The sequence below is a fragment of the Mesoplodon densirostris genome, chromosome 13 (genome assembly GCF_025265405.1).
Source record: "Mesoplodon densirostris isolate mMesDen1 chromosome 13, mMesDen1 primary haplotype, whole genome shotgun sequence".
Taxonomy (NCBI): domain Eukaryota; kingdom Metazoa; phylum Chordata; class Mammalia; order Artiodactyla; family Ziphiidae; genus Mesoplodon; species Mesoplodon densirostris.
The window spans coordinates 12915374-12939854 of NC_082673.1; the positions used below are offsets into that span (position 1 = coordinate 12915374).

Here is a 24481-nt window from a genome sequence, read left to right on the forward strand (position 1 = left end):
AGACAGACTAGAAATAGAATGTTAAGAACCTTGACTGTCACGTTTAATGCACTACTTTTGGAAACAGGGAACCATCAGAACTTTTAGAAGACTGACATGATCCAACCTATTTTCTGAAAAATAATTCTGCTAATATCTGCAGAACACAGTGCAACAGGCAGAGCTACTGGAGCCATGGAGACAAATTAAGAGTCTATTTCCATAACACAAGTGAACAAGGATGAAAGCCTGAAGTAAGTGACAACTGGGGTGGTAGGGAAATAGTGTCAAGCCACACCTGAGGTATGTAGCACATTACAGGAATTTAATGAAGAAGAATCTGTGAGAAAAAATAATGCCAGTCACCACATAACTTCCTTTGTGTGTCAAATGAATGTCCTTCCTATAGAGATTTCTATACCTTTTATATTTAAATATTGATATAATAATTTGTAATCATTAATAATAAACCTACTTAAAGAATATTTAAAATGCCTAACAATCCAAGAACCAATTTCATACATATATAAAATCTTTCAGGGCTTCTCTGGTGGCGCAGTGGTTGGGAGTCCGCCTGCCAATGCAGGGGACATGGGTGTGAGCCCTGGTCCGGGGGGATCCCACATGCCGCGGAGCGGCTGGGCCCGTGTACCGCAGCTGCTGAGCCTGTGCTCTGGAGCCTGAGAGCCGCAACTGCTGAGGCCCGTACACCTGGAGTCTGTGCTCTGCAGCGGGAGAGGCCACTGCAATGGGAAGCCCACGCACCGCAACGAAGAGTAGCCCCCGCTCACCGCAGCTAGGGAGAGCCCGCATGCAGCGGCAGGGACCCGACACAGCCAGAAATAAAAATAAAATAAATAAACTTATTTAAAAAAATCTTTCAAACATCTGTATAACAGTGTAAGTAACAGGCTAATAATTTCAGTTTTACCAAAGAAATTATTCAAAAGCACAAATATTTAGGTTAACTAAGAACAAAGATGTAGGTGCTGTGATATTCATGTAAGATTTATATGATTAAGCAATTGAATTTTTAAACTTTAATATATACCATAAAAGAACAGTATGCATATAATTCAAACCTAATAATCATATGCTATGTATTCTTTTCTTTATTTTTTTAAAAAATAAATTTATTTATTTAGTTTTGGCTGTGTTGCGTCTTCGTTGCTACGCCCGGGCTTTCTCTAGTTGTGGCGAACAGGGGCTACTCTTTGTTGCAGTGCGCGGGCTTCTCATTGCAGTGGCTTCTCTTGTTGCGGAGCACGGGCTCTAGGCGCACAGGCTTCAGTAGTTGTGGCACGTGGGCTCAGTAGTTGTGGCTCGTGGGCTCCAGAGCACAGGCTCAGTAGTTGTGGCACACGGGCTTAGATGCTCCACGGCACGTGGCATCTTCCCGGGCCAGGGCTCGAACCCATGTCCCCTGCACTGGCAGGCAGATTCTTAACCACTGCGCCACCAGAGAAGTCCCATGCTCTGTATTCTTAATAACTAAAAGTTTCATGTTTCCAAGAAGTGAAAGTACAGATCTGTATCACAGCAGTAAGCAAGTCAGATAAACATACACTCAGCCCGATTAACCTGGTTACATGAATATGTGGAGTACAGGTGCTGTTAATAAAGGAGGGCATTGATTTAGTCTTTAAACAACACATTCTGTACAGACTAGACCAGCTCAGTCATCTGTACCACGTCCTCTTCTAGCTGCAGTTCTGACCACAGCGTCCTGAAGAAAGCATCTGTCTGAGTAGGTGACAGGGCACAGCTGGAAGGGTGGACATCTGCCACACTGGGCGAGCTGGGAACTAACCACTGAGATAAGCTGAAGGGAGGGCTCTGCCCAACAGGGGCCGCCTCAACAGAGTGGCTCCCTCTAGGACACAGATTAAAACCTGAGAGACCTGATCACTTTGCAGTGAGTGGAGAACGCAGCAGGCTGAAAAGAGAAGTGGACGACACAAGAGGAAGCCTATATAAAGCATGAGAGAGGTGGAAGAGTATGGCTGGTCGCTTGAGTGGCTTGGAATTTTTATCTCATTTCCAGATTCCAAGTGTATATTTGAATATAAATTCCCTTTTCCTGAAGGGAGAAGACAGCTCATCTCATCTCCTTGCAACCTAAGCAGCACAGCAGCACAGTGATCAAATTAATTTTAATTCATTTTCAAGTATACCACTAAGCATTATCAGCAATTATTATTTCTCTTGTTTTACTAACACTGATAGAAGATAAAATATTCCACTGGTATATTATTTTTAGTGTAACCTACTTCTGTTACTGGCCACAACTGAGCCCTGGCAACCTCAACTATCTTTGGTCGGGCTTTCCTCCACACCCTAGGCCTTATTGGGAAAAAAAAAAAAAAAAAGCAGCTTTCAAAAGCTGCTGAATCAATCAATGCACATTCACTTCACTTGCCTGTAAATATTTTTCATTTGTATCTCATTCTGTCTGCTGGAACAATTATAGTTCTAATGTCTGACTCAGACTTCCAGGTTACTTCCAGGTTACATACGTCACCAACCACTCAGGTGCTCAGGCAGTTCGAAATCCTGCAGCTGGCTCACCAAGTTATCGGGTCTATACCTGCCCCTCCCAGAATCACAGAATCTAAGATACAAGTGAGGTACAGGCTGCACTGCTGGCTGCCACAGCTGGATTACCACTGGGAACTAACTGTTCCAGTCCAACCTGAAGCCACAACATGGTCCTCGTCTTTACTTCCTTCTCTATGGATTGTTTTTCAAGCCTGAAATTCTTCTAAATTTCCTAAGAATTTTTATTGCAAGCAACAACAGAGAAATCACTAAATCATAAAAAGGTAGAAATGTCCAGAAATACAATGTTACAGTACAAAGCCTCAAAAGGTAAATGGTGGGACTTCCCCAGTGGTGCAGTGGTTAAGAATCCGCCTGCCAATGGAGAAGACACAGGTTCGATCCCTGGTGCGGGAAGATCCCACATGCCCTGGAGCAACTAAGCCCGTGTGCCACAGCTACTGAGGCTGTGCTCTAGAGCCCGCACCACAACTACTGAAGCCTGTGTGCCCTGGGGCCCGCGTACCACAACTACTGAGCCTGCAAGCTGCAATTACTAAAGCCCGTGCACCTAGAGTCCATGCTCCGCACCAAGAGAAGCCACTGCAATGAGAAGCCCGCACATGGCAACAAAGAGTAGCCTCCGCTCGCCGCAACTAGAGAAAGCCCATGCGCAGCAACGAAGACCCAACGCAGCCAAAAATAAATAACGTTATTTTTTTAAAAAAGGTAAATGGTAAATATTCTTAGATCTCAGGTTTATTCCTTCTTGTTCTCTTTAAGTCATGTCTCTAGATTTCTCGGTTGGAAGTGAGGTAGGGAGGATGGATAAAGAATAATCCAGAAACAATTATTATACCAGCCACTGTACTAAGTCCACTTATATATATTTTTATTTAATCCTGACAACTCTGTAAGTAGATATTACCATTACTTTGCAAAAGAGGAACCTGAAGCTCAGAGAATTAAAGTAACTTGCACACAGTAAAGAAGAAATATGGAAGAAGTCAAACCCAGAAGTACGGTATTCAAAGTGAAAGACAGTCTAAACTTGGCTTCTTCCCTGGTGGAACTCTTTCCATTTATGACTAAAAATGTATTGTCTTCGGTTCCTCTGTACCCATTTTTGTTAATACCTTCCTTTTTTTCCTACTGGGTTAAATCCGGAAGGTCCTGGCTATACTGAGCTCATGGGGAACCATGGGAAAGTTTCCACACTGGCATGAGTTTGGTTATGTCTGCACAGCACCTTTAAAAAAATATGAACATGAATGCTTTCTCCAGTTGCCCCAACTATTTATCATCTTAAGCCTTCACTCATAAATGTTATCTGCTTAGTCTTAAAAGCTGGTAATTTTTAAAATATATATATATTTTCAGGTTATTTTCCATTACAGGTTATTACAAATATTAAATATAGTTCCTTGCACTATGCAGTGAATCCCTGTTGCTTATCTATTTTATGTACAGTAGTTTGTATCTGTTAATCCCATATTCCTAATTTTTCCCTTCCCCCCTCCCTATTCCCTTTGGTAAATATAAATTTGTTTTCTATGTCTGTGAGTCTGTTTCTGTTTTGCATACAGACTCATTTGTATTATCTTTTAGATTCCACATGTAAGTGATATCATATAATATTTGTCCTTCTCTGTCTGACTTACTTCACTAAATATAATATTCTCAGTCCATTCATGTTGTTGCAAATGGCAATATTTCATTCTTTTTTAGGTAAAAGCTGGTAATTTTAAACTGTACCTTTCTCCCACCCCCAACTGTGAGATTATGACTAATGGTCACTTAATATTGGAAACTAGACCAGGCAAAAAAGACTTACAATGTCACCTTGCTTTCCCCTCATAAGGTTAGTCAAAGGGCATTTTATCCTATCCCTCTAATTCTGTTTTATTGCTACAACAAAGCTACTTATATTGAGCAAGTTAAAAATAAATTTTGATACTTCATAAAAATAATTCAAAAAATTCTCACCTAGCCCTAGACCCACAAATTCATCAGGAGCCTGATCTTTTGTTCCAGTAAGAGATCCTTCTCTGCCTCGCACTGTTCCAGAAATGTACCGAGGTTTCACTCCAGTTCCTATAAGTTGTGCAAGCTCCAACTGACTGATGCACTTCAGAATCTTAATTACAAAAAGGAAAAAAATTTAAATTCCATGTTACAAATGTTCGCAAAAATATTTAAATGTACCCAGTCACGATTTAAACATAGGCTACATTATAAATCATTATAAAAAGCTAAATGTACTTACCCTGAATGTACTAAACTAATTTTCTCCCCAAACACTTAAGCATGTCAGTGATACACTGTTTAGCATGAGCTCATTTTATAAACCAGATTGCAAAGCTGAAAATAAAGGAAGTGCTTATACCTCATGCCATGAATTTCCTAGATAATTTCCATCTGTATGAGCCACTGTGATAAGTGTTTTAATTGTGTCAATGTTCTTCTGTTTCATTTCAGTTATCCCAGAACTCACTGTAAGTAAGGTAAATCTTGCTAGCGCCTGGACATATGCATCTCTTTCCAGCTATGAAAAAGAGAAAAAGCAAACTTACATGGTTGTAAACACAACAGGGTAATCCCTAGTTCCCTACTGACAAACTGTTTACTTGTTTAGTAAGTTTTTAACTAAGTCAAGACATACATATAATACCTCAAACTGTAGTTTTTTAAATTTTAAGATGAATGAAGCAGAAAAGGATGAATTTCTAAAACTGAAAGGCAATGGAGGTGTCAAATCAAGACAAGATTTTAGTGACAGTAATTCATATATATAGTAAAAATTCATTGAGCATTTATGTTTCAAGTGACTGTGTGAACTAGCAGAAACCTGATTTATAAATTTGTTCATTTTTTCTCTACAGTTAGACTGCTTTTTAAGCTATAACATTCATAATTAAATGTGAAATGGTTTTTAAAAAGAAAGCAGGCAAGCATTGGCTAAAATTTATTATCAGACAAAGCATATAAATTACTAGAAGGGACTGTCTTCATAAAAATTATTTTCTAGATACTTGGGTCTCTTAAAGATAACTTGTTCTTAGGATAGGTAAAGTTATAAAGTAATATATATATATATATATATATATATATAATGTGAAAAATATATGATTCAATAAATAAAAACATGCAACACAGATAAGATATTCAAATTGCAATATAGGAATTCAAACTCTTGGAAGCTTATTACATAGCTAATATTCTACAGAGAAAAAAACTGCAAACCAAAGTTATCATGATGAATTTTAGACACATCAATAAACAACTACCCTTTTCCGCCACAGCTTCTTGGAAACGTAAACATCAAGACTCATTTAAACTTCATTATAAACTTGAAATTCATTTTTAATAATTTCAACACAAGAAATAACTTAAACTGTAGTAATGACAAAAGTAATTTACGTTTTCCAGACTGGCTACAAAGGCAAAATTCTTTGTTACCTGAATGCTGAAAATGCATGCAATTCTGATTGCACATCTTATACCTTCCAGGCAAAGAGAGGCTACTTCAGTATCATCACAGTCTTGTAGACCCACACTGAACGCAGCCAGAAAAGGGGTCCAAGCCAACTAGAAAAATTAAAAATTTGAAATACATCACAAACATCAAGTGATAATTAAACTTTATGATAGTACTACATTAACATTTCTCAGATTTCAGGCAATTTGAGGAAGTTCTGAAAAAAAAAAGCAATGAGTTTCTTGGCATAGTTACTTGGAAAGCTTTCTTAGACACAGGAGAAACTATATAATGCCGCCTGGGCTTAAATAAGCGGGAGAGCAGAATTATAAATTTGGGAGAGGACACTAGGCATATTTTAAGCACAGCATCTATAAATTATTTACATTAATGAAAAATGGGAACAGTCAATACTCATAAATTATATTAATTTTACCCCTGACTTCAGAACTCCTCTCCCTCTGTAAGCTGTGTCTCTTGCAATATTTCATGGACTAATTTTATTTCCAAGAAAATCCTTTTAACCATTTCCCACTTGTAACAGTTACATTACTCTCTTTTCTTTAAGCCTGCTCTGTGGACATCATTTAGCTTTATTTATTTATTTTTTTTGGTAGTCAAATATTTTACTTTGAAACATGAGTGATATCTCTGGTTCCTAGTTGGACAATATTTTAAAATACAGTTCAATAAAATACATCTTGATTACAGACTATGAAAGCCAGCAAACACTAAATTTTAACAGAACTGAATACCTTGTAAAATTGTAATGTAAAATAAACAAAAAAAGAGAGCTACCTCTGACTACTGAAAATCCTCATATCAAATCATATGTGTATATACTGGTGTGTGCATGTGTGTGTATAACTTTGAAATGTCTGATACAAGAGTATTCGCTGCTTTTAATAGGTCAAAATGAAGCAAAACTATATATCCGTATAGCCATACAGATGAAAAATGTTTATACCAGTGTGGTACAGAAACGACAACTGGAATTTTTTAAAGATCTAAAAAAAGTTTAGCACTATTAAGAAAAACAGAATCGCCCAAAGCTTTGCTTACGATGTCAGAAAGTTTAGAAGTACAGGTGTAATTCCTCAACAGAGGAGTGTAAGCCACAGCACCTGACTTCCAGTCATAGCCTTGGTGCTTATTTAACCTCTTTTTTTCTGAACCTCATTTCTTCCCCTTTAATACCTGGACTGCCACTACAGAGAGATGCTGTGGGAAGCACAGGAAGTGCAGTACCTTTAAAATACAAAGCACCACATTAAAGTAATAAATTACACATCCTATTATAAGTGAAGAAACAGCACATCTATTTGGAAACCTCTGTAATATTTTATACAAGGAGAAGTATAAGGTTCTTAAGCCTGTGACAAAAGGTTTAACCCCACTGCAAATTAAAGACAATGACTTGTCTTATCAAATTATACCTAAATATCATCCAGAGGACAGTGAAATTGTCCCCTCAAATGTATAAATCTCTACAGAATACAATCTGGCAATATGTAAAAAGGTTCTTAATAAGGTTTTCATCCCTTAATATTATATCACATTCTAGGAATCTCTCCTTTATTCCTTTACTCAGCCAGTGCTTATTTACTGAGCACTAACTACAAGCCAGGAATTGTGCTAGACATTGGGAGAAGTCAACAGAACAGATGTAGTCCCTTGCCTCATGGAGCTTAAAGTCTAGTAAAGAAATAGACATTCAGTTTTAAAATAAATAAAGGTATAAATACATACTGTTATAAATACAATGAAGGAAGAGTATAGCACGTTATGAAAAGGGACCTAATCTAGATTAGAGGCGCCAGGGCAGAACTCTCTGAGAAAGTAACATTTGGAGTAGAAACTACTCAGGCAAAGAAGGAAAAAGCATCCTAGACAAAGGACACAGCCTGTATGAATGTTCGGAAGAGAAAATAATTGAGGACATTCTAGAAACGGAAAGAATACCAGTGTGACTGCAGCACAGTAAGAGACAAGAACTCTAGCGATGAGGTTGAAGGCAGGTGGAGCTAGACCACACATGGTCTACAGACCCTTGGGATGTGTTAGGTTTCATCACAGTTGCAAAGTCAGTGAATGGCTTTAAGGAAGAAGGTGACAGTTCATTTTGTATCTTAAACATTCTGGCCTCTGTAAGTGGGTAAGAGAAGCACAAAAGTAGACATAAGGACACCAGTCAGGAGGATGTTACAGCGACAAGAGTGAGAAATGAAGGTAACTGGAGACGGTAATGACAGTAGAAATGGCAGTGAGAGGAAAGGTTCTTAATTCTAGCTTAGAGGATTAGTTTAAATAAAGGATAACTAATCCAGAGAATAGATCATAAAAGCTATTTATGAAGAATTTTTAATGATATGGGGAAATACTTATGTGAGAAACAGCAAGATACAAAATTCTATACATAGTAGGATCACAACCGTTTAAGATAAAAAGTAGTATGTAAACATATTAACAGAAATTTTTGCTGAGTGGTGCAATTATGGCTGGTTCCTTATTCTTTTTGTTTTTTTCATCCTCCACCTCCCGTCTACCAAAAACATTTGAAAAGAAAAACAAAATAAAGGTATAAGATTATTCAAAACAAAACAAAACAAAAATCTGCTTTGTAATTTATTTCATAATAAAGAGAAAGTATATCTTATATTTTGACATTACTTTCTACATTACGCCAAAAGGAAGGCCAGTTATACTCCACTGTTCCTTCTAACGTTATCTCCCTGGCATCCCCGCTCGCGTCCTGTACCTCTCCATCGACTTTTAGAAAGATCACTATCACACAGTCCTTGAAGTAGGGGTAGAACTGTATAATTTTAGAGCTGAAACCTTGCAGTCATCTTTTACTACCCATACACATACGCAGTTATGAATGAGAACTCGAATTATAATCTTCAACCTCCACAGACCATCTAACCACACCGTGTCACAAACAGAAATGTACTTAACCCATTTTTCCTTCTCAAACTTGACTAGACTCCCCTCCACTTCCCTACAATCCTTATGATGCACTGCTTACTCCTTCCGGAATTTGAAGAAAGGATAGAAAAAAAGAATAGGAAAATGAAGACTGAATGGGAAATCGAATTTTAAAGAAGCAGTAAGAATCATTCTTACTAGATCTATAAACATAAGAAAGCTCCCTTTTGTTCCTGACTCTACTTTCTGGGCCCCAGGAATACTCAGAACCCTCGGCTTAGTTCCTGGGCCAGAGCATTGAAAGAGAGCAGGAGGCTCAAGATCACGTTGAGATTTCAGGGAACTCCAAAGCTCTAAATAGAACTCAGAGGAAACCAGGCCAAGGCTTAGTTCTCCAAAAATCTTTCTGTTCTTAAGATCACACGCCTATTAATTGCTAATCATGCATACCTTTTCTCATTCTCTTCAAGAAAAATTTTATATTTGCAATCTCCTAAATAATATGGCTTTCACTTCTGGGTGTATACTAATGGGCTATATCACTGTATTTCCTTAACTTAAGAATACACTGAACAGGACTTCCCTGGTGGCGCGGTGGTTAAGAATCCACCTGCCAATGCAGGGGACACGGGTTTGAGCCCTGATCCGGGAAGATCCCACATGCCACAGAGCAACTAAGCCCGTGCGCCACAACTACTGAGTCTGCACTCTAGAACCCGTGAGCCACAACTACTGAGCCGCGTGCTGCAACTACTGAAGCCCATGCTCCGCAACAAGAGAACCCACCGCAATAAGAAGCCTGTACACCACAACGAAGAGTAGCCCCCACTCGCTGCAACTAGAGAAAGCCTGTGCACAGCAATGAGGACCCAATGCAGCCAATAAATAAATAAACAAATAATTTTAAAAAAAAGAATATGCTGAACAGCAGTATATATAAATATATATACTGCAAGCAAAAGTTATTAGTAACTCTTACCTTAAACATAGGTCTCACGTGCTCCAAATGTGTCGCACTTGTGAAAGGTGCTTGAACATGGCTCACGGCCTCCATGAGTGCTTTAGCTGTCTTGGCCATCTGTTCCATTTCTAAGTTATACAGAAGTCTTCTTTGTTTTTCACTGGCTACATCTGAAACAACAAACACTATTAGCGTTTAAAATATAAAGCCTTTAAGAATGCTATTTTGATGTTTTAGTATAAAATAATAAGCACTACCAATGAATACTAATTCAAAATAGTCCTAAGAAGCCAGACACAAAAGGTCACATGATGTATGATTCCATTTAGATGAAATATCCAGAGTAGGTAAATCCACAAAAGCAGAAAGCAGACTGGTGACAGCCAGGGGCTGAGAAAAGGTAGGGAACATGGAAAAACTGCTTAATGGATACGTGGTTTTATTTTGGGGTGATGAAATGTTTGGAACTATACAGAGGTGGCAGTTACATAACACTGTGAATGTACTAAATACCACTAATTGTTCACTTCAAAATGGTTAATTTTATGTTGTATGAATTTCAAAAATGAAAGAAAAAAATATCCTGAACTAGGAGGCAGGGATACATGGAAAATCTATGAAAAGGGAAAAGAGTAGGTACAAATCTGTCACAATGAAAGTACTAGGGAAACAGCCCAAACATGGGCTAGAAGAGAAGAGAGGTAAAAGGCAATGGTATCCTCCCATGACACAGGCTTGAATGATCTCCTGAGCGGACAAGAAAACAGTGGCCCTAACACTTGGGGTGATCTCAGAACTTCAGCACACCACCAGCTCCTTCCCATACCCCACTGCTCAGTGATTTCCTACCACCACATGGAGAAGAGGCCAGAGAAGGAGGGATATGAAGATGTTACTACACGGTGTGAGGAAGAAAGTGAAATCAGATAATTGGCATCTACTTAGGTGTGAAAATGAAGCCTTGATCAATATACTTAATTTCTTCAGTAGAAGCAAATAACACTACCAAGTAAACTGCTGATTGGTGCTGGACTGCAGCAAGAGCCGAGGATGCCGAGTTCAAGGTGTGGCTTTGCCACTCTTTGGGTTTTAGGTCTAGAGAATTAATGGAAGTTTTTACATTGCACTCAGCTCATAGATTCTATGATTCTTAGTTTCCTAACCTCTCTGCACTTGTTCCCTCTTCTATAAAATGAGGGAGAACTTACTAAAATTCCTTAGAATCATTCCCTATATTCCCCAAAAGATAAGGCCATTTATACTCCACTATTCCTTCTAACATTATCTCCATAGCCTCCGACTCTCATCTGATAATTCATCAACTTCTAGAAATACACATATCACACAGGCCTTTTTGATTCTCTCCTGTTGATAGAATTTTGCCACTGCAATCTGTTCTTTTAGATGAAGCTTGAGATTCCACTTCCAAGTGGAAGTTGCTCAGAAAGGCAGGAGTTCTCTTTCCATATTATATTACTGAGCCACTACCCTCACCTCATTCCTGCAGTCAGATTTTAGCTCTAATTTACACCACCATCTACATGCACAGCACGTGGAGACTGGAGCTAGGCCCCCTGCCAGCTCCTGACACTGGTCAGATTTGTGAATGCCACGGCGCTATGACTTGTGGTGCATCTGAAGTAGTGAGTTCCAACGCCCACGAGCTCCCCCATGACCCTAACCTTCCCCATCTCCTTGAATCACCCCTACTTCCAGCTTCTGTTTATGTGTAATGATAGGTGAACCAATGGAAATAAGTCGCTGCAGGTGACAAGGAGGCAGTAAGAAAGAATGAGAGCGGAAATCTGACTATTGGGGTTGCCTAGCCAATCTCTCTGATCTCCAAATATGTGCTGAGATTAACTGCTAAATGGACAAGTGTGTATTAAATGCACACTAATCCATGCATATTATGTAGCACTTTCCATTTATCACCGGTCAGTGCTATCTTTCTTCAGGATACGGGAAAAAACACAATCAGATCAGCAAACTGTATATTATAATACTTTTCAGTAGAATAATACTTGATCTACTTTAAGTAAAACACTTTTCAAGAACCCATATTTTTCCTCCGAAACAATCAGAATTCAGTTGATTTGGACACTTACTTTGTTTACTTGATTTTGTAGGGATTGTTAGCTCTTTTGTTTCTTTCATTGATATCTTTTTTCCAGCTATTTCATTATAGATGGCTGATAGATACTCTTCAGGAAGATCTTTACTGTCATTGATACCTCTATTCATCTTAATGTACTGTTCCTTTGTCATTTTATTTTTAACCTAGAAATGAAAAACTATTATTATTCCTAAAAATTAACAGAAAAATACTCATATAAGAGAATTTACAAACACTTTGAGGAGTAGAAAGTGGAAAATACTCAACAAAGCAGACATCAAAATGAAAAAAGGAAGTCACAGAAAATAAGGACAATGTAGGAAAGACCCATCCTGACAATATGCTAATTCACCTTGCTCTGAGGAGCACGTGAGTAATCTGTAATAAGAAAACAGGGAGACTGAATAATGAAATTCTTTGTTTTTGCCCAAGGTTTAAGAGCTCTAGTCAGAGTCTTTAAAAAAGGACCATGACAATTATTAGACACTTATGTTACCAAAAAGATTCAAATCTTAGTTCAGAAGAACATAAATGTGTTTGCTAATGATTTAAAAACTGATTTTATGTAACAGTGGATGCAAGAATAACAAGAGCTGAAATTTATTTAAAATCAGAGAGCAATCTCACTGACTCATCATGGCCACTGAATATTAGGTGATCTGGGCAAAGTATCCTTGGAACATCTTGTCTTGTTTAAGAGTATGCTGAACAGGAACATCCTACTGCACACCCTGATAAGTCTTTGGAGTACAAATCTGTAGTACATAACATGGTAGCCCTGTCGCCAAACTTGGGAACTAGCACAGACAAAGTGTTTGTGCTTTATATCCCTGAAAACCCAGATGGGTAAAACCTGTAAGTCATATGATGTCTCTGAAGATACATTTACTTAATTAAATATATTCCTACCACTTTCCATGAAGAATTTAAGGCACCTCTAAAGATAAGTGTCCTGTAAATTTACAAGAAGGTACATAGAACGACAATCAAGTAAGTCATCAGAAGTTTGCAAAAATAACTATAGAGAAACCAGAATGTCCAGAGGATATAACTGGGATACAAACATTTATTTAGTTCTGACTACTCTGCAAACAGATCTTTCCAGTACGTCAGAAAGAGTGAGAGGAGCACTTCTCCTACAAAAAAGTAAAAATATTACCATAAAAGTTTCCAAATGTAATTTATTATTACTCAAGGGAAAAAAGCTCTAACATACTAAAACTTTGAAAACTTACCTTGAGTCATGGCACTTAAAAAACATTAAAAGAAAGCCATTTCACCTGAAGTTCTGATGAATACTAAAAAAGCAATGACCCAGGGATACCAACATAAAAGACCACACAAGTGCTGCCAATAAGAGGCTAAAAGAAGATTAACATCACCGGAAATTTTGAACATGGTATAATGTTTTAGCATCGTGTCAATGAGAGACAAAGACAAGCCCTGGAAGAAAATCTGAAGTAGCAGCCAAGTATATTTGTGGATCTGGGCTGGGAGGTAGGGGTAGGAGCTCCAAGCACGTTGGAGAAGAGACTGCATTAATTGCAGATACACAAAATGAAAATACACTGCTCAAACAGAAGACTTCTGTCACAGTGGGATTCTGGAAGTAGTGTAAAACATAATCCTACTTTTCTTCTCCTGATTATCTTTTATAGAACATTTTACTCTTGACTTTTACTCTCATGTTCTTAAATTAAGCTGTGCCTAATTAAGTTTTAGTGCTTAAATCACTGAAAGCCAATCGTTACTACTGACGAAGATTAATAAACAAAAAAATTAAACATGCTCTAAATGTATTTCAAAAATTAAAAAAAAATTGTCTCACACTATATATAAATGGTAGTTAACTAGAAATATTCTAGGTGAAAAAGGAACATAAATGACTTGTTAAATTAACCTATATTTTAACTCTGAAAACAACTAGGAAGGAGGAGAATTAGTTTTAAGGAATTCCTTTAAAGTTACCCGTGTTCTTTAAAAATGACATAATTTGTTATAGTTCATATAGCCCTGTATCATAAATCATATAGGGTCCTAATTATGGGTTCAATTTTCTAACAGTCCACTTAGCCTCACAGGAGCTCACAAGCTGCTTAAAACTCTATAATTTTTAAACTCATAAGCTGTTTTAAACCTTACAGTTTTTCCAAGACATCTCAGATTAGTAATAAGTATATAGTTTATTTCTCATCATAAGAGTAATACCTATCATTAGAAGCCTATCCCTAAGAAGTATTAAGAAATTCTTACAAATAGGTTTATTTATAAAGATAATTTTCCTCAAGTTTTTGGAAACTATGCATAAAATACCTAAAACTTTAAAAATAATGTTTTTGTTACTGAATATCAGAAATCAAGTGACAGTTCCTTAATATTTAAAGTAAAGGAATTACAATTTAATGAAGCAAATGAAATTTAAATGCTTCCTGGATATCTGGTATTTTAAAATTATGGTTAATTTTTAGGTGTAATGGTACTGTGGTTATGTTTAAATACAGTATTTCTCTTTCAGATATATATACTGAAATAAATACAGATGAAATGATATGATACATGAGATTTGCTCCAAAATGACCTGGGGGAGAAAAGGGATATATATAGAACAAGACTGGCCATAAGTTGGGAGCTGTGGAAGATGGGTGACAAGCACATGAAGGACCCACTATACTAAATGCTCTGTTATTTAAGTTTGAAATGTTAAAACAAACAAAAGATGGTTTATATGGTATTTTTCCATGCTGTAATAAACACAGGCAGAAGAGCTATAAGCACATTCTTAGATTAAAATTTATCTGAAGTTTTATACAGCTGTCAATCATGAGAAAGACAAATACAGATTTTACGGATATCTAAAAGTCTAATTAGAATTACTACCAGAAACTGCATTTGTAAAATGTACACTACACCAAATTAAATACCCCAATTTGGTGAATGGTTTAACTAAATTAAGACTAAAATTTCAACTATTACTTACTGAATTCAAAACAATTTATTTAATTTGTACTATTTATTGTAAAACTGGCATGGAAGAAGACATACCTGTGGACTGTGAAGATCTGTGGTGAGCATGATAATTGAATAAGCCAGAACATACGCAGTATCTGCACTAGCAAAAAGGGTTTGTCTGCAAAAATAAATGTTTCGTGTTATAAACTTTTACTGTTTACAGTTAGCATTTAAATAACTCACCTCAAACCCCATGTCACTTTTAGTTTTCTCTTTCAGGATTTATGTTCTATCTCATATAATAATTTTTTATGGAATTGTCTCATCACTTCCAGATCGTATATAATCTAAGTTTCCTGGGGCAGGGGATTATGAATCACCTGATGCTCGCCAGAAGAGGGTCTTGGATATAGTCAGCAACCAATAAGTACTTGAATCTGAATCCTGCTTACCCTTGGTTGCATTCTAAGTATCTTGCAGCAAATTTTTCCATCAATCGATCAATTTTCTGAGCTTCCCCTGGAAGACGGAATCCTTCCAGAAACATACGAAGGGCTGAAACAAAATCCTTTCCTGAAAAGTCATGTTGGTCCACATATGCATACATGACTTCTTTGTTAAATTTATCATTATCTCCCAGGAATTCACCCACTTGAGTCTAAAGAACAAAAGACAGAAATTGATATCCTAATAGACTTACATTTCCTACACAGCCAGTTTTTTAAAAAGCAGAAAAAATCCATAAAATCCACAGGCTTTAACCACAGGGTTAATTAACTATTTCAAACGTGAAGTTAAAAGTTAAACATACTAAATGTGTTTATTTAAAAAAAAATCAAGATATTCTTTTGAGTATAGAGAATAAAAAAGCAAAATTAAGAATAGCTAGCTTATTTTTACATACTTAGGAGGGCACCTTCAAGGGGCAATAATATTATAATATTATTATAATATTATTAACTTAAACAATAATTTTACAGAAAAAGTCAGAATGAAATAACGTGGAGTTCTTACAGAGTCTAATCTTTCCTCCTGATGTAAGAACTGGGCAATATCTTCCGGTGTAGTGCCAAGCATCCCTTGCTCTTGGAGGTACTGTATTCCTCTCTTTGGTTTCTTAGTAAATCTAAATGATGTTAAAGTTAAAAGGAGCATTAGAAATAGAAAACCATTTGTATTCCCTGAAAAGATCTAAAACTACAGTGAATTAACTTTGTAGCACTTAGAAAACAGAATTTTACTTAAAATAATCAATGCATCATTATTGTACAAAATGTACAAAAAATAATATACTATGCAAAGTTTTCTTTGAAAAAGATCTCAAATGGAAGGCAACCTTTATCACTGATATGGATCATTTCACAGATTATGTGAGGTACTGCCATGTAGCAGATGAACTCTGAGATAGCTCATACTTTAATATATATGTTCTCCTTAGTGCTCAAGTAAGCTTGGCTCAGTCTCCTTATACCCACTAATTATTTCTAAGTTTCCTGCTTTTAAAATACAGAACTTGAATTTTGGTGACTGTTTTAACCACAACCTGATGGCATTATTTCCTTTATGAAAAAAAAATTTATATACCCACACTGATTGGACTGACACACAAAGCAATATGTGTCATGGCTCATTTCTTGAACGTTTTTACAAAACAGAAACGGACTCATAGACTTAGAGAATGAACTTATGGTTACCCTGGGTGGGGGGAAGGGTGGAGGGAAGGGATAGTTAGGGAGTTTGGGACTGATATGTACACACGGCTATATTTAAAAAGGACAACCAACAAGGACCTACTGTATAGCACAGGGAACACTGCTCAGTGTTATGTGGCAGCCTGGATGGGAGGGGAGTCTGGGGGGAATGGATACATGTGTATGCATGTCTGAGTCACTCTGCTGTGCACCTGAAACTATCACAACATTGTTAATTGGCTATATTCCACTATAAAATAAAAAGTTAAAATAAAAAAATATATAGTTCATTTCTCTCTCATTTACTCCCACATAGCCCTTTCCCATTCCCTAAACATAAAGGATTTGCAGCGTCTATTTCCTCTATGTGTCCTTTGCCTGCTTCACTCACTGGGGAATTCTCCTCCATGCTTGAAGATCCAATTCAAATGTCACCTCTTTCTTTCCAAATCATTTACTTTCTACTTTTATTGTTCCAATAATTAGTTTGGTACCTCATCACCGTCACCTGGGTATTGCAGGAGTTCTTAACTGGTCTCCCTGTCTCTTGTTTTGCTCACATTACAATCCATCCTTCAGGCTGCTGGCAAAGTCATCTTTCCAAAACAGAATCTAATGCTGCTGTTCCTCTGCTTAAAATCCTTCAACAGTATGCCAATGCCAAGAACAAGACAAAACCTCCTTTACACAGAGAGTGAGGCCCCTGTAATCTGGATCCAACTCGATGCTCTCATCTCACCTCCTACTTCTACCCGTCCACCCCCGCCCCTGCCACGCTGAATAGTAATAGTCCTCAAAGGTTCTCCCTTTCCTCTGTGCTGCTGCACATGCCATTCTCTTTGTCTGAAATGTCCTTCCCTGCTCTGTCCTCCTAATGATTCCCGTCAAGTCCTAATTAAACCGCTGCCATGTACATAAATTAAAGTCAAGCATTTTTCCCTGAGATAAACACATATTTAATATATATATTAAAAATATATAATAGTCAAAATGCAACAAATAATGTATCCACAAAGTGAGAAGATGGCACAGCAGAGGAAATGTCTAATTAACAGAGACGGTCATGATCTATTTCCTGGGAAGCTGACTGTGGAACCGAGCTTTGAAGAATGATTACATCTTTTATAAACAGTCAGAAAAAACATCCCAGACAGAGAGGAAGAGGTCATACTAATACACGAGGGCATAAAGCAGCATCATATTATAATAAGTAGCTCTGCATTGTTGGAAAAATGAGGTGAAATAAAGAAGCGGCAGGTGATCTAGTTTAGAGTCCAGCAGATTTAAATCATGACGGGTATTATATGCTATTACAAGAAGCTGTGGCTTTATCCTCTAAGAGGAAGAGAGGGGAGAAACAGAAGTAGACTTTCATTCAAGAAAGATTACTCCAGCTAAGTGTAAGAAAAGACTAGAGAATAAATAAGACCAAAGAAAGGCAAGCCAATTAGAAGAGTATACTAGTCAAGGCACCAAATGGTGACAGTTTGACTTGAGCTAACAACTGGGAGACAAAGAGAATAAATTGCAGAGATATTCAGGAAGTAGGATCAGCTGGATTTAGTGACAAATTAGATCTAATGAGGAAATCTAAGGTAAGTCCCGGGATTCTGGCTCATAAACTTAGTAGCGTGCTGGGGTTACTAGCCTGAATGGGAAATACAGAAACAATAGGGTTTTCTGTTTGTCTTTTGTTTTGGGTTGTACTGGGGAGTCGATTATGGAGACTGATAAATTTGGCTGCGGACATGCTGAGTGTGAGAAGCTATGCAATGTCCAGGAGACATATGCAACAGGCAATTACAGATGAGTCTGGAGTTCACTGGAGTTTTTGTGTTAAAAATAACACTTGGGGGGGCTTCCCTGGTGGCGCAGTGGTTGGAGTCCGCCTGCCAATGCAGGGGACACGGGTTCGTGCCCCGGTCCGGGAAGATCCCACGTGCCGCGGAGCGGCTGGGCCCATGAGCCATGGCCGCTGAGCCTGCGCATCCGGAGCCTGTGCTCCGCAACGGGAGAAGCCACAACAGCGAGAGGCCCGCGTCCCAGGAAAAAAAAAAAACAAAAAAACCCCCCAAAAAACTTGGGAACTGTGAGATGTTACCATATAGTAGCTGAAGTCATGAGAAAGAACATGATCATCTAGAAACTACAAAGAAAAGGGCTGAGGGACAGACCCTGGAAATGCTGAGATGTATGCCCAGGATGAAGAGCCCATAACGAGACTGCGATGGCGTGGTCAGGAGGTGGCAGAGAAGGACAGAATGGTGTCCGGAAACGAACAGTCGCGGAAGAGCATCCCGGGAGCACAGCATTCGCACAGAAGTGTGAAGCAGAAAGCAGGCCGCGTGTGACTGGAGGAACTGGAGTGGCAGAGGAGAAGTGGAGGCCGGGGGACGTCTGCTCTGGGCCCTGGGAGGACTCCCTCTCACTCCTAAGTACTTCGAATTGAGCGGTCCTACCTCGGCAGCACTCTGTACGACACTCCATTATGGACTTCACACAGTACCGTTAAAAAATATATTTTGCCCATACTTAGACTGTAATCTTGAATATAAGGACCAGTACCTTCATGGTTCTTGGCACACAGTCCCAAGTACCAAACATGTGTTTGCTGAGTGACCAGCAGAATTTCAAAATGAATATCTGTTTGCACATACTAGACGTTGAGACCCCCAAAACAAGGGCTGTTTCACTCATCAGGTTTCCCCAGCACTTTGCATAATAATGTCTGGAACAGATGGGACTTTGATAAATACTGACTGAACAGCTAGAATAAATGAAGTATTGATGGCTATTTCCTGAGGTTATTTTTGAGATTTTATAATTTTATGACAATGAATACGTGTACATTTTATCAACTTTTTTTCTTTTACGTTATCAGTGAAAAAGGGCACCAACAACCACTGCTTAAGACTGAGGAAGAGGGGCCTCCCTGGTGGCGCAGTGGTTGAGAGTCCGCCTGCCGATGCAGGGGATACCGGTTCGAGCCCCGGTCTGGGAGGATCCCATATGCCGCGGAGCGGCTGGGCCCGTGAGCCATGGCCGCTGGGCCTGTGCATCCGGAGCCTGTGCTCCGCAACGGGAGAGGCCACAACAGTGAGAGGCCCGCATACCGCAAAAAAAAAAAAAAAAAAAAAAAGACTGAGGAAGAAATGCTTTACAGCAGAATTAGCAAGTCAAGTAAACGTATAAGAGAATTTTTTTTAACAGTTTAGATTCATGGAGAAAGGCCAGCAAGTTCAGTTTTCCTCACAGCATCTCTTTGAAAGAAGAGAGGGGCAGTAAGAGGAGGGAAAGCAGCACAGGGTGATTCAGACAGGAGAAAGTCCAGGAGCAGGATGACAGCACACAACTCACTAGGAAACTGATTTCACAAGGTCAGGGTCTGGGAGAGTACCCAAGTTTGAAAAGGAGGTTATCACCTTATTGACATACAAAAATTCAATCAATAATGATAAATCAATAACAAGAGTAGCACATTTGTAACTGAAGTGGAGAAAATAGAAACCCTACAGAGGAGCAACACTAGCAGGAGAAGTTCCGTACTTTAAATGTGAGTTATCATCTGCTTAGGGAATATAATGCAAGATTTTATAACTGAGCTAAATAAACAGCGCAAAATGGCACAGATGATGTTTGCCAACAACACATAAAGTATAGTGCAAAATTAATGCACATTACAAGGGTCTGTTTGGAGCTGACTAAGGGGTCACTAGATGTCTTGGATCCAGGAGAGCTGTGCTCCATTTTATTCTCAGAAGGATGTTAATAAGAAGGGACTAAAGATAATCCAAAAATGTAAAGAAACCCAGGATAAGGGTGGCCCAGTACTGGCAGAGGGATATTCGATAACATTTCTCCTTAACATCGGACACTCACAATTCTATCCCTTGTTCTATTATTTCTTTTTGCTGCTTTAGGACTTCAAATTGTTCTGGATTATCAGTGCCAGACATCTGTGTGCTGTAGCTGCCTATTCCTGATGATGATGTTGACTCCAGGGAATTTAAACTTCCGTATCTGTTTATTGTCTCAGGGTGTTTTATTTCACTCGTCTCTTGCTCTGAGGGTTTTTCCTGACCTGTAAGTAGAAAAACTGATTCAGTAAATTATTCTGTCAAAGGAAAAAAATGTCTCAAATAAAGCAAGCTATTTCCATGTTGCTTAGATAGCTACTTAATACAAATAACGTACTAGGTGCCATAACAGATAACACATACTTTGATACTAAAACACACTGCAATTAGTACAGGTACCATCTGCATCATTAGGAGTTCTTTTTGCAACTACAGTGCTGAGTATCCACTGGGTTTCTGCTCTCAGCTCATGTCTCTCAAGGGACAGTTTTCCCTCAAAGGACTAAGATAACACCAGGATAGACCTGCAGCTACGAGTTTTTCTCTGAGTAAGGGTAAACGTCAAACATAAATGAACAATTCAATCTTCTTAAAACATTTTTGGCTTTTATATGTTTCTTCTATAATTATCCTTTAACAAAGTTGCATAAATATGATTCACTTTAATATGATATTCAAAATACTTTTAGGAAGATTTAGAAAGAAAAAAGTTTGGATAACTAAGCTGGGAAATTCATAATTTTAAGTTCGTTATTTAACTCAGAGAGAACACTTCTTTCACCAGCTAAATGAATAAAGATGTCAGGAAACTGGCTTAATGGCTTCTGCAACTATCCTCCAAAGCATCATTTAGAATTCTACTCAAATGTCATCTTACCAAGAGTTGTCTGAGAGTTGGGATTCACATACTGATCCTTACTCCATTCAACCATACACTTCAAAATTGACACTAAGCATTCTAAACCTTTTTTCCTCAGGCTCAGCTCCTACAAAATAATTCATAAAGAGAATAAAAACAAACAAAAATCTTTTAAGGAAAATACACAGCTCTTCCTTGGCAAAGTTCAAATTTCAAAATGTTTTTAAAGTTCTTACCTGAACATTACTCATACCGAGTTCTTGACTGCCTCGTCCTTGAGCAATTTTTGATAGATCATTTACTAGTCTTTCAAATATGTTTGCTGCATTTAAGTCACAATCATAGTTTACATAAATATCCACTACACTCTGAGCATCTGTAACAGTACAATATGTTAATTTTAACAAAGGGCATCTAGTATATGAATATATTTGGCCTTTTAAATATCTCAATAAGAAAGAGATAATAAGGATAAATTCAACTACCTGCACAAATCCTTGTCAATGTCTGAATAACCATCCATTTGTGGTCAAATGAGCTGGTAGAAGTCTCCAAAATGTATAGGAAAATTTCTTTAAAGAACACCTGTGATTAGGGAAAAACCTCCATTTAAAATATTGTTTATAATTCATATATGTGATCACTTTTTAAATATCCCAAAGCTGCAGAGCAAAGATCAGGACCCAGGGTCCTGGAGTTCCACTCCTTTTGAGTTCCATTTCTGAGACATCAGGACTTAACTTGGGTTGGTCACTTATACTGGCCCTTGCAGTAAAGAGCTGTACTTCCTATCACTCTATTTTGTTATCACACAGCCACTACAAAAGAAATCTGCAAAAATTTGGAGTTCTTCTGGGAGATTATTTCTTAAACATATTTACAAAACTAATAAAACTCCTATTTCATTTTTAATCCCCCACAGAGCATAAGCTATATTCTGTTCATCAGTTATATTTTTCAGACATTATAGTACTGGGCAAGCCTAAGTGTCCCTAGATTTTAAAGTAACTGACGTTGTCATCTACACAATAGAATGTTACAGATGCTCTAACTCCCATATACTGTTATATTTTTATAATTACTCACACAAGTGGGAATCTCTTTTGTCTGAAAACTACAAACTATTTCTCACTATTCTTTACACCAAATAATGTCAAGCACAAAGGATTTAGTCAACCTTATTTTAAAAATTTCTATTTAAGAGCTAAGAATTTTCAGATTCATATTATTTATTTTGGAAAAATGACTACAACTCAAGAGTGGATGAGTGAAAAAGAAAACCTTAAACAACATATTAACATTTATGGAACATATGTATTATGAATACAAAAATTCATATTTGTAATTTGAGACTACTAACATCTTATCCCCCCAAAAGGACAAAACACCCTTGTGATGTGCTTTTCTTTCACAGAATTCAACACATTTCTATTACTTGCCTAATGTCAGCATTTCCTGTAAGACTGTAAGCTCTAAGAGGGTAGAGACAAGGTCCCTCTTGCTAAGCATTGTGTCTACACTGCATGGCAAATATAGTAGGCATTCAATACATATTTACGGCCACAATTCTCAAACACTGCACCAAGTCACCCCAGAATGCTGCAGCAAACTCAGAGGGATGCCATGAGAATTTCCGAGGGAAAATTCAGAGAGAAATACATCTGCTGGATACCTCAAAAAACTTCACAGTTTCAACATCAATTAGATCACATGACATTCCTTTCAATGACATCGTTATTTTTGCAAACCTGGGGTTTAGTGGTTGCTAAGATAAGAAGCAGGTACTGCATGAAAATCAATGAAGGAAATGAGGGTGGTAATGTCCAATTTGATTTCAAAGTCTGAGAAGTTTGCAGTGTCCTATAGGCTCTCATACATTCCAGCAGTCAGTAACTGTTGACTATTTAAAAATGAAATAAAAACATTTTTTCTTTCAATTTATGTGTGCTTCCCCCCCCCACCCCACCCTGCCCCCAAATGCAGACTTCATTGTTAAGAAAAATACTTGTTAAGTTGTTTGGACCTAACTGCTTAATAAATGGAACTGTTAGGTATTTCTTCTGGAGTAAAGTACACCATGAAAAGATTAGAAACTCTAATGGTGCCATGGATCAAGAGAGTTTGAAGCTCTCTGATTTATGGGATAAATAAAAAAAACACAGATTTGGAGAAAGAGGGGGGAAAAAACCTTTAGCTACTGTCTACAGGTTATCAAACTGCACTAATATGCAAAAGCCTATTATAGTAATTTAAGACACCATGCCTATCAACAGGGGCGCTAAGAAAAACCAAAATTCTAAAGAGTTATAGAGCACGTATCATGTAATACATGTAAAATAACAGTTCTATCATAAGCACTTTGTCTTCACATAATTTCTCTTGAAAAAGTGTGTATACACTGTATTTTCTGAAATAGATATATAAGTTAATACACAAGGAAAAACTTCATTAGAAAAACTCTAAGATTCATTCTCATAAGATGAATCTTCACATAACAACAATCTCAATTTTGTTTTGCAAATTTAGGTTTTCACATGTTGGGTTTCCTCCAAGTGGAACACAGCTCATCTTGCATTTGAATATGTTCAGTACTTTCAAAAGCATATCTATATTTACCTTGTTTTATCCTCATAATCTCCCCATAAGGGACAATGGAGGTTGAAATAAACCTGATCTCTTTAAAAAGAACAGATTATTACTACAACAATTTTAATGAGAATCAACCATCTATGAACAGACAGGAAATTTCTTAGAAGTATTTCCCTTTAAATTCATACTTACAAAATTTTTGTATGTTAAATTTACTTTACAGAAATAGTAATCACAACTTAAATGATTTTTATGATATCTGGTTCCATAAGAATTTATACTTCACACAGTCATCTAAATAGTACTTAAAGAAGGAGAGTCTCAGAGAAGTAACTGAATGCACAAAGTCTTCCAAAATTCTCTAATGTCAATTTAAATGTCTCATCATCAAATGAAACACTTTTGGCTTGTTACAGAAGCAAAAGTTCCACAAGTTTTTATTTTAAAGTCTCTTTTATTTGTAGTTCCTGAAGATAATGAGAAAAAACTATCTAAAAATAGTAACTTCCTAGTTTTGCCTTGCATTATTTTAACAC

The 24481-nt window shown here is 37.5% G+C and overlaps 1 protein-coding gene across 2 annotated transcripts in view; it reads right to left on the reverse strand.

Moving 5' to 3' along the window:
- The window catches only part of ARFGEF1 (ADP ribosylation factor guanine nucleotide exchange factor 1), a 138047-nt gene that overhangs the window by 32580 nt on the left and 80986 nt on the right, over positions 1–24481 (reverse strand). For both annotated transcript variants that reach the window (XM_060115445.1, XM_060115446.1), the window contains exons 11-22: positions 21842–21941; positions 21593–21732; positions 21375–21483; positions 20520–20721; positions 15964–16075; positions 15402–15607; positions 15043–15127; positions 11993–12164; positions 9903–10054; positions 5977–6105; positions 4904–5062; positions 4504–4654 (exon numbers count right to left, since the gene is read on the reverse strand). In XM_060115445.1, the coding sequence (XP_059971428.1) occupies positions 4504–4654; positions 4904–5062; positions 5977–6105; positions 9903–10054; positions 11993–12164; positions 15043–15127; positions 15402–15607; positions 15964–16075; positions 20520–20721; positions 21375–21483; positions 21593–21732; positions 21842–21941 (1717 nt within the window). The remainder of the gene's footprint in view (positions 1–4503; positions 4655–4903; positions 5063–5976; positions 6106–9902; positions 10055–11992; positions 12165–15042; positions 15128–15401; positions 15608–15963; positions 16076–20519; positions 20722–21374; positions 21484–21592; positions 21733–21841; positions 21942–24481) is intronic.